An 11,666-nucleotide genomic window follows, 5' to 3' on the forward strand; every position below is an offset into this window, starting at 1 on the left:
ATGTGCAAAGCTGATAAAGACCCATCCACACAGACTCAAGGCTGTAATTGCTGCCAAAGGTGTATCTACTAAATACTGACTTGAAGGGGGGGAATACTTATACAATCACCCTTCCAAGGGTCTCAGCTCGAAATGTCGACTGTACGCTCTTCCATAGGTGCTGCCTGGCCTGTTGAGTTCTTCCAGTATTTTGTGTGTGTTGCCTGGATTTCCAGCATCTGCAGATTTTCTCTTGTTGCTTATGCAATCAATTATTTTATGTTTTATATTTGTAATTAGTTTAGAACACTTTGTAGAGATCTGTTTTCACTTTGACCTGAAAGAGTCTTTTTCTGTTGATCAGTGTCAAAAAAAAAGCCAAATTAAATCCACTGTGATTCAATGTTGTAAGACAATAAAACATGAAAACTTCCAAGGGGGTTAAATATCAAGGGGCATTGTATACCAATGATCTAGATGATAATCTGGTGAACTGGATCAGTAAATTGGTGGATGACCCCAAGATTGGGGTCATAGTGGACAGCAAGAAAGGCCATCCTGGCTCGCAGCAGAATCTGAATCAGCTGAAAAGTAGGCTTAAAAATGGCAGATGGAATTTCATGCAGACAAGAGCAAGGTGTTGCACTTCGGCAGGACCTATCAGGGTAGGTCTTACGCAGTGAATGGTCGGGCACTGAGGACTGTGGTAGAGCAAAGGGATCTTGGAATACAGGTACATAATTCATTGAAAGTAGCGTCACAGTTAGATAGGTTCGTAAAGAAAGCTCTTGATGCATTGGTCTTCATAGATCAAAGTACTGAGTACAGGAGATGGGATGTTATGTTGAGGTTGGCAAGTGACTGACAAGAAATTATCGAGGTACCTGTAGGAGTCAGTGCGGTAAGTAATACTATTAATTTCCCAACTTATGTTAACTTCTTCCCCTTGTTCCTTTTGTTTTTGCTTGTCCCACCATCTCCACCACCTTTGCTCTTTCCCCTTGCCGCCATTTCGATCTGCCCATCACCTACATGTTCCTGCTTTTGATTCATTCCTCACATCGTTTTATTCCATGATCCACTGTCCTCTCCTATCAGATTTCACCTTCTTCATCCCTTTGTCACTCCACCTATCACCTCTCAGCTTCTTGAATAATTTCCACTCTCCCCCTCCCTCACCTGGATCCACCTATTGCCTGCCAGCTCTTGCTTCACTCCTTTCTGCCATTTTTTAAATCTGCCTCTTTCCTTCCAGTCCTGATGATGGTTCTCAGCCCAAAATGTTGACTCTCCATTTCCTTCAATCGATGCAGTCTAAACTGCTGAGTTCCTCCAGCATTTTGTGTGTTGATCCAGCTTCCAGAATTGGCAGTTTCTTTTGTGTCTCCTGAATGAAAGAACACAGATTGACTTCCAGATAATATAAACAAACTGAGTAAGTGGCTACCAACATGGCAGATGGAATGTAATGTGGGAAAATGTGAGGTTATTCATTTCGTGGAGGAAAAAAATGCTAGCTGTTTTTTAAATGGTGAAAAATTGGGAAATCATAATGTTCAAGAGAACCTGACTATATTTGTAAACAAATCCAAGAAAGCTTAGATGCAGCAGGCGTGGTACCTCGAGATCATCAGCACTGAACTTTGAACTTTGAACTAGTTCCAGCACCAAATCACTGGCAGAGTTTGTGAAAAAAAAACAATAAACCTGGCTTGAAAGTACCATACTGGACTGAACTGAGGTACAAGCAGGAAGCATCTGAACAGAGATTTCTTGTGTGTCACACACACAAAATGCTGGAGGAATTCAGCAGGTCAGGCAGCATCTATGGAAAAGAGTGCAGTTGACGTTTCGGGCCGAGTCCCTTCAGCAGGACAGGGGGATAAAAAAAGATGAAGAGTCATTGTAAGAAGGTGGGGAGAGGGGAGTAAGAAACACGTGAGACAGTGAATTTCTATATTGATGCAAACTTTCTGAGACTATGCTCAACAGATTTCAAGAATTGTTGACGAATGTGCTTTTCTGACTTCTCATCACTAATAACTGAGAGATGTCCCCATCTCTGATGTCCCATGGAATTCATGAAGCTCCTAACAACTGCAGGGAATCCAAAAGTGGAGAGATATCATACAGACAATATCATAAAATGCTGTTACGGGGCAGACTATGTTCTGGGGCTCGGCTAACAGGATCTGATAGGCAGAACACACAGGCAAAAGCTCTCTGTTATTAGGTATCTCTCTGCAGTCAATGTCTTACAGATCACTCATCTGCCCTGTTCTGATTAGTGCTATAATTTATCAGCCAATTTGTGTGCATCCTCAACAAAGCTTGTCAGTGGGGCATGTTGAAACTGCGACTATGCTGTAATGTTTAATTCAGATAGCTGAACTGAACTGAAGTTCAGGTATAGCTGAGGCCTGAAAACAGAATTAACTTAATTGTTACTCTTTTAAAATGTCAGTTCAACTTACCTGACTGGGGAAACAGGTACCATTTATTCTTATACAGGATGAGCTCTTGAAAATGTCTATGCATTACACGCCCATGTGCAGGTGAGCATACGTGTGCCTGGTATTTTCATGTTGCAATGACTCCAGTTTTCCTCTTGTGTTTGGGATTAACAGTTGCTGATGATAGATTATGGAACTCAAACATTAACTGTTCCTCTCCTCTCTCCACAGATGCACCTTCTGTATTACTGTTAGAATTCCATGAGTTTGGAAAATGTAATTGCTAAATTAGTAAGAAATCTGTTTGCCTATTAATCTGATATAATGTTTTTTTTTCACATTTTTAACAAAAGGAATAGAACTGAATTGAATTGACCTTATTATTTACAAACTTTCTTCGTATATTCTTCGTACACACAAGGAGTAACAATCTTTACATTATGTCTCGTCTAACTGTGCAATGTGCAATTTATAGTTAGTTAATGGCTCCGTCTGTCTGAGTAGACAATGGATGCACCCCAGGGTGCAGAACTGGGCAATGAATATGAAGATCCTGGGCTGCCCAGACATCAAGATCCCCCTCTCGGCCTCGCGGATGTGGTCCAAAGGAATGCAAAGCAGTACATTTGGCATCAACTTGGCTGCAGGAGCTGCCGGGAGGTGACGTGATACGTCATCCAACCGCCTTAGGGGCTCCACTCCGGATTTGTGTAGGGTTTAGTCCTTAGCCTTCTCTTCTCTCGAAGATACCCACAAGGCAGTGGGATCCGTAACCCTGGATAGGGGCCCACACTGGGTACTGTCAGCTGGAGCCAGCTGAGCCCGGGATTCATGTAAATCAGGGTCGTCACGCCCTGTAGTAGTGACATATGGAGTCACTACCCACTACCTCTTTTTATAATAATTTATAATAAATAGTATGTACAACAGGATAGTCAATATAACATAGAAATACAGTTGTGTCAGCATGAGATAAGCAGTCTGATGGCCTGGTGGAAGAAGCTGTCCCAGACCGTGTTGGTCCTGGCTTTCATGCTGCGGTACCGTTTCCTGGATGGTAGCAGCTGAAACAGTTTGTGGCTGGGGTGACTCGGGTCCCCAGTGATCCTTCGGGCCCTTTTTACATACCTGTCTTTGTAAATGCCTTGAATAGTGGGAAGTTCGCATCTATAGATGCACTGGGCTCTTATGTTTGGGATATGATCAGGAAGAGTGAAGGTGGAGAAACTAATTTGCACTTAAAAGGTAGAGCTGTAGTGAAGTGCTCGGAGAAGTCTAGGACAAGGACAAAGATATTACTATATAAGGACATGAGATATTTATGGGCATCGATGGGGCTAAAGAAAGCTGTAACATTTACATCCTTCTTATTAATGGATATAGAATAGGTTGGTGTGATATTTGGTCTGAATATGCTTAAGATGTATGATACTTTCTCCTTTGAGATGAAAACCTTTTATTCACTCATAGGATGTCATTGTTGCCGACAAGTTGCGAGTTGAGCTATTCGACTACCTTGGAGAAGGTGTGGGTGAGCAGCCTGCTTGAACTACTGAGGTTTCCCACTGTGCTCTTGGGGAAAGGAGTTCCAGGGTGTTGGCTTAATAGATGCAGTTTACTGGAAGTACAGCAGCATGAAGACCTTCAGTTATGCAGAGAGGCTGGAGAAGGCAGGAAAGAAAAGAAATGGAAGATTTAATAGAACTATGTTATGAGGGGTTTTGATGGTGTAAATAAAGAGGAACTATTCTACAGAAGCCAAATTAATAATCAAATGGAAAGAATATTTCCCCATTTCTTTTCTGAAGGATGATGTAGAGATCTAGAAGGCCGGATCTGAAGGTCATTGAACAGAACTCAATTTATACTTCTACAGGTTATTTCTATGTCAACCCTGGTCTCACCCTGTTGTGTATTTAATACTTTGGTAATATTTGAGTAATCTTGTTGATTAAGCATTCTGGTTTGTACAATTCACTACAGGTTATATGTAAAAATACATGAATTGCATAAACCATGATGCTACCCCATGCCTCGCTTAAAGCAATGAAGGAATGAAGACTCGCAAACAAGAGAAAATCTGCTGGTGTTGAAAATCCAAACAACACACACAAAGTGCTGGAGGAAATCAGCAGGCCAGGCAGCACCTATGGAAAAGAGTACAATCGACTTTTCGGGCCAAGACCCTTCATCAGGACTTACATCATTTTGGACTCCCTTGCTTTTCTTCCAATTAGTTTAATGCTTTGAAGTTATAAAACGTAACAGTGGCAATGAGATATTTTTACAATAAACCTGAGATGGCCATCGACCTATTGAAGTGCAGCGAGGAATGGTCGAGAAAAAAATGCACAACACAGCATGTGTAGAGAGGGTTGAGTTAAAGAAAAAGCAGAAATGTCTGGCTACATCAGAAAGATAGGCATCTTCGATTGCTCAATGGATACTTACTCACATATACTGAACAAATTGTACAGTATTTTAAACCAAATGAAATAGCCAATAAGAAACAAGTACCAATTTTTGCTTAGTGCTTGGGTTGAAAGGCATACAGTTTGCTTTAGAGTTTGACTGCTCCAACATAACCAGCAGAAATGTGCTTTGCAGATGTCATGAAAGTAATGCAGGAACATGTAGAACTGAAACCATTGTTGATTGCAGAACGCTTTAGGTTTCATAAGTGGAATCAGAAGGAAGGGGCATCCATTTCAGTGTATGTGGCTGAATTGAAGAAATTGTCTGAGCATTGTTAGTTCAGTGATGAACTTAATGATGCACTGAGAGATTGTTTAGTTTGTGGAATCCTACAAGAAAGCATTCAAGATGGGTCCTAACTGAAGCGCAGCTCACATTTAAAACAGCAGTTGAAATTGCTGTATCAATGGAAACAGCAAACAGAAATGCAATCGAGTTGCAGTTAGGAATGAAATTGAGTGTGAACAAAATTTGCAATGAATAAACAGAAACCTGCCTAGCCATACAAATTGTGTTACCATTGTGCAGGGCTCACATTCACCAGTCCAATGTAGGTTTAAGGATGAAATTTGCAGAAAATACAACAAAGTAGGTCATATACAAAGAACATGTCAGGCAGGCAAAAATAAATGGACTCACATAGACGATACAAAGATAAAAAAGTCAAGTTGCAGTTTCTAAAAGAGCACTAACCTGCAAGCTGTTGATGAAAAATCTGATAATGATGCGAGTGATACAAGACCATGTAGCCTTAAGATTTACAATGTGAAAACTAATAACAGACAAGCAATATAGTTTACACCAGAATGAATTGGACACTGGCTTGACTCTTTCAGTCCTTTCACAAAATGAGTTTGGACATCATTTAAAAGATACTAAATTGAAGCCTGCAGATATCCAACTGAGAACCTATAGTGGAAAAAAAATAACTCCTTTGGGAATGACGTTTGTAACAGTGAAATACAATAACCAACAAACCACATTGGGCTTTTATGTGGTAAAAATAGGAGGGCCAACATTGTGATGATATGAGTAGCTGAGACAACTGCAATATGATTGGAGATCCATCTACAATTTGCATGCCACATCTCTGGCAATAAAGACAACTGAAAGCAGATTAAGAAAGGTACTGGATGATGGCATGGCAGTATTCAACCATCGTTTTGGAAAACTCAAACATATCAAAGGTAAAAGAGTGTGAATTCTTTCAACCAAGTACCACTTACCTTTGATGCACAAGAATTACATAAGTGTGCTGAGAAAATTCAGGCGGTGGTGGATTGCCCCAACACCAAAGGACATATCACAGTTGCTGTTCTTTTTAGAATTTGTCAATTACCATAACAGGTTCCTGCCAAACCTGGCTACTGCACTCCACCCCTTGCATGCATTACTACAGATCAGGATGAAATGGCAATGGACGATGCAATGTGAGATGGCTTTCCAAAAAGCAAAGGAAATGGTGATGTCAGACACTGTACTCAAACATTATGATCCACATTGTCCAGTGAAGCTTGCCTGCGATGCCTCAGCTGATGGTATAAGCACAGTCAGGTCAGATGTTATGAGTGATGGAAATGAATGCCCCACGGCCTTTGCATCGTGTTTCCTTACCACTGCTGAGAAAAATTATGTATGAGTTGACAAAGAGGCATTGGGTCTGGTGTCCATTTTCAATCCACAGATGGGCTCTGTTTCTTGGAGGACATAATTACAAGATTTAATTCAAGGGGATGACTAATCATGGAAATGCTGTTTACCCTGGAAAAAGAAATATCAAAAAATTTTACAAAAAAGTTAACTCCTCTTGATGTATTCTTCCTACTACAAATTGAAAGTCTCCATATTATGGCAGAGATGATGCAAAGGGAAAGCAGACAAGACCCCCCACTGCCTCAGGTCTACATGGCCACCCAAAGTGCCAGTTCTCCTATTTTTACCAGCATGAAAGCAAGGGATGTGCCCTTGATGGAGTCGCCATACATGGAGATTGAGGTTGTACCATCCAAGCTGAGAGCTAAAGTGTTGGTGGAGCTACATGCTGATCATCTAGGGGTGGTAAAAATAAAAGCAATGGCTCAAAGCTTTATCTGGTGGCCTGGGACAGATCAGCAATCGAGCAGCTTGCCATGCACTGTTCGGGATGCCACCATGTCCAGAAGATGCCAAGAACAGTGCCTCTCTATCCCCGGGAGTGGCCTGCAGAAGATTCGTGTGGATTTTCCCAGAACATTCGTGGGCACAGCTTTCCTTGTAGTAGTGGATGCAGCTACAAAGTGGCCAGAAGTGATCCCAATAGCATCCCACTACAGCCTCGCTCACTGTTCATGTGTTGAGAAGCCTCTTCACAAGGACTGGTGTTCCAGTACACTTAGTCAGTGACAATGGACCCCAGTTCATTGTGGAACAGTTTCACTCATTCCTGAAAATGAATGGAATAAGACATTGCATTACATCTGCACGATACCACCCAACTATAAAAGGCTTGGCAAAAAGTTTTGTCCAGAGTCTAGAGAACACACTGCAAACCATGTCAGGGGAACACACTACATGATCACTGAATTAGAAGTTCTCCCATTTCCTTTTTGCATATCGCAATGCAGCACACTGCACAACCAACAATTCACCAGCTCTGTTGTTTCTGGGCCATCCCTTGCACCCACGCGTGGATCTCCTCAAACCTAATCTCAGGAAGAGTATGCAGGACAAATAGCTGAGGCAAATTGAAGACTACTCACACAAAGAGGTTCAATGTTTCACTCCTGCTGAGGGACTATAAAGGTGATCAAAAGATGGTACTGGGAAGGGGTTAAGGACAGAACTGGACCAGTCCCCTACTCAGTGGAGATTGTGCCTGATATCATCTGGAGATGACACATTGATCATTTGAGGAGTCAATTGTTAGAGATGGAAGGTGGCTGCCACTGTCAGAACCACTTCCTGCAGTCTCAGAGCCAATTCCTACAATTACTACGGAGGAGGCCCCAGAACCTGAGATTGTTTCACAGCCACGAGTCTCACCTGCCAAGCATAGTGATCCCCCTTGTCAGGAAAGGCATTATCCAACAAGAGTAAGAAGTCCTCCACAGTGAATTAATCTTCAGGCTTGAATGGGACAATTTAAAATTTACTATGCTGTGGATGTCTGCATATAGTAGCTGTATTATATAGTATGCTGTGCATATAGTTGAGACGTGGTCTCTATTGAGTTGGAGTTTATAGCTAAGCATAGGAGTTGTGTATATAATATTTCAATAATATTTGAGCAATCATGTAAATATTTTGTTGATTAAGCATTCTTGTTTATTAATTCACTACGTTAAATGTAACAATATGTGGCATATGGTTATGTAATATAAACATAACACACCCTATCAGAGATATCTCCTTTGTCTTATCCATCCCTCTGCCAATCTCTCTCTGCAAATTACAGCTGTTTTTCCTATTTCCAGATTCTGATAAAAGTCCTTTGACCTGAGATGTTAACATTTCTTCTCTTTCCACAGATGCTGTCAGACTGTTTCAAGCTTTGCTGTTTTCTGTTTGATATTTAATGTTAGAAGTTTGAAATAATGAGGCTAGCAAGGGGAAAGGAGGTGATGGCACACTCGCTCCCTTATCTCAGAATGTGGGTGATGCTGAGAAAGTGCTGAAGTTTCTGGGACACAATTCTTTATGTTATTTGAATTAATTTGACTATTCAGTAATGGCACACAGAGTAATACAATGCAGGAGGAGGCCACGTGCACATTCTACCTGCTTAAAATACTATAGTTTAGTTTCACTTCCCTGCACTTTCCTCATAACCCTGCAAATTTTCTCTTTGACATATTTATATACTTCCTTTCTGAAAGTCAGTATTGAATCTGCTTCTGTTGTTCCAGCCAGTGCTTTCCAGATCCCCCCAGGTCACTGAAGTGGAAGGTCGATCCCACCTTCCCATGATCCTATCCTTGTGCCAATGATCGCAACAAAATAACTGAACTCTCATTTTACTTGCTTTAACTGTTCATCTGCATGAGCCGACAAGTTAATTATCACTGTGGCACTTCCCCTTCATGGAACCACATCTCAGTGCACTTCTCCATCAAAAGCCACACTAAAAATTCACCTTTTAAACCTTTCTTGTTGCTCTGGATTACCACTGAGATTCTTCCCCACCTCTGTGCAAAATTTTCAGAACTTTATAGTCAAGATATTTGTGACAAATTACAAATACATTCAGCCGCCAGGTAATTCAACTCAGGCAACGAGCTCATCCCAACAAAGTATTCCACTGTCACCTAACACAAGGTAATATAGGACACCTGATCTTTATGAGTTTAATGGGGTGTACATATGCGTGCAATGTCTTTCTATATTCACATGGTAAAATATTCTTAAATGGTATGACTAAGATGAATGGACTTTAGTGCTTTGCTCCTGCTTACACGGTAGAAACAAAGGCCATGTTCATTAGTCAATGCATATGGGAAAAATGTACTTATGAGTGATCACACTGTCCTTATATACCAGATCCATTCTCACATTAACTGGAAATACAATATAATGAACAACAGCTTCTAGCTTGAGCTAATAACACAGCTTATCTGTTTTGCCTGTGCAATTTTAGTGAATTGTAATTTGAATTTTCTCTGTCTAATTATCATGCCTTGTGTTGAGATGGCCTCTAAAAATTCCTGGTTACTTTTTTTTGTTTCAGAAAATAAATGATGATGTTCAGGAGCAATCCTGTAGAAAAAGAACAATTTAAAATTCACACCTTAAAAGCAAGGAATAATCGCAAGACATTTAGTTGCACTTAAACTGAGGGAGATTTGAAATCTAAAAGTAGACCATTAAATGTATTGCTTCTGGTTGTTTTTGGTAATCTTGTAGTAACAGTTATTTTCCCACATCTCCATTTGCCAGCTGATGTATATTGTATTTTCCCTTAGTGCCTTTTAATTTTCATTGCTAAGGATGCATTGTTTACCCTTCTGCATATAATTCATTGCTCTGTAGAGATGTGTGCTCTGCTGCTGATGGCTAGGCAACACTTCATCCATTACACTCTTTATGGCGTACGGCAAGTTTTCAGATGGCACTTCTGCTCATCTGGTACTCCTGAATCTCACCACCCAGGTCCCAAAAACCTTTCTTGAAGCTGCAGCTCTTACCTCAGCAAGGTTAGAAGCCAGAACAACCAGCACTAAATCATAAGAAAACAATTTGTTTTGCTTAATCATAAACCATGGAACATTATTTCAATGAAGCAATGACTGCTTAAGGAATCTCTGCTCGCAAAGAAAATTCAGTTCAAAGTCATTTGCATTCTGAAATTATAAATATGGTTGTAAAACAACTATTTATAGTCCTACAATTTTATGATTTATTGCAGGACAATGAGGAGCTTTCATTCCACTCTGTTGCCGGCAGATCGCCTTGGATACAGTAGTCATGAGTGGTGATTTCCAACAAGTTTACTTTTTCACACATCATAAAGCTGAAGAAATAGAGTTCCAAATTACCTTTGGTGTTTTTACTTTTATAAGAAAAAAAGTATATTGGAACATTAAACATTACACAGAGGATAAAAGAGAAGTAGATAGTTTTACCACAGCTTGGACCACTGCCACCGTCTTTGCCCAGCTCTGCCCAGTTCTATCAGTCTGCCAGCTAGCTTGGTCTCTACTTCTTATTCATTTGTTCCATGATTGGAGTCAAAATCTATCAATAAAGAAGTCAGAACTTTTTTTTTTTATTTTGCCTTAGAAACTTGTTAAAGTACCAGGGGCAGTAATGTGTTATGAAGCAAACAATTTTCTATTCTACTTTAAAACAAAACAAGAAGAAAAATTAATGGAGAGGTTGCAAACTCAGAATGTTGCATCTGTTAGCTTATAGGTAAGCACCTAAGCATAAAGAGTGATGTATTGTCCCAATTTTTATCAGGTGGAATAGGTTTCACAAGTAGCTTTCGACAAGTATAAAATGGCGGCATAATTTCCTTCAGACAATTATAAAGGTCAGGAGGATATTAGGTGGATAACCTGTGCTATTTTTGTACATATTCCAGTTGAACCAATGTGTTTTGGTAGCCCTGAGATATGCTTTACCCATTTCATTTATCCTTTGTACTAAGTGTACCAACTTTCTGACAACAAATCAGGTTATTGCATATAATGCAAACAACAGGAATTCTGCAGATGCTGGAAATTCAAGCAACACACATCAAAGTTGCTGGTGAACGCAGCAGGCCAGGCAGCATCTATAGGAAGAGGCGCAGTCGACGTTTCAGGCCGAGACCCTTCGTCAGGACTAACTGAAGGAAGAGTTTGTAAGGGATTTGAAAGCTGGAGGGGGAGGGGGAGATGCAAAATGATAGGAGAAGACAGGAGGGGGAGGGATGGAGCCAAGAGCTGGACAGGTGATTGGCAAAAGGGGGTACGAGAGGATCATGGGACAGGAGGTCCGGGAAGAAAGACAAGGGGGGGGGGACCCAGAGGATGGGAAAGAGGTATATTCAGAGGGACAGAGGGATAAAAAGGAGAGTTTTGGTCACCAACTGTACTCGTGTCTGTATTTTTGTGTTTCGGTAGCTTCCTCAAGTCATAGCCATAGTCATAGTCATAGTCATACTTTATTGATCCCGGGAGAAATTGGTTTTCGTTGCAGTTGCACCATAAATAATAAATAGTAATAAAACCATAAATAGTTAAATAGTAACATGTAAATTATGCCAGGAAATTATGAAATAAGTCTAGGACCAGCCTATTG

The 11,666-nt window shown here is 40.6% G+C and overlaps 1 protein-coding gene across 1 annotated transcript in view; it reads left to right on the top strand.

Annotated features, from left to right (window-relative positions):
- The window catches only part of aspg (asparaginase homolog (S. cerevisiae)), a 100,813-nt gene extending 89,604 nt beyond the window's left edge, over positions 1 to 11,209 (top strand). The window contains exon 17 of the mRNA XM_063048044.1: positions 10,288 to 11,209. Coding sequence (XP_062904114.1) covers positions 10,288 to 10,344 — 57 coding nt within the window. The 3' untranslated portion in view covers positions 10,345 to 11,209. The remainder of the gene's footprint in view (positions 1 to 10,287) is intronic.
- Positions 11,210 to 11,666: the final 457 nt, after the last annotated feature.

Source organism: Mobula hypostoma, chromosome 1, assembly GCF_963921235.1.
Source record: "Mobula hypostoma chromosome 1, sMobHyp1.1, whole genome shotgun sequence".
NCBI lineage: Eukaryota > Metazoa > Chordata > Chondrichthyes > Myliobatiformes > Myliobatidae > Mobula > Mobula hypostoma.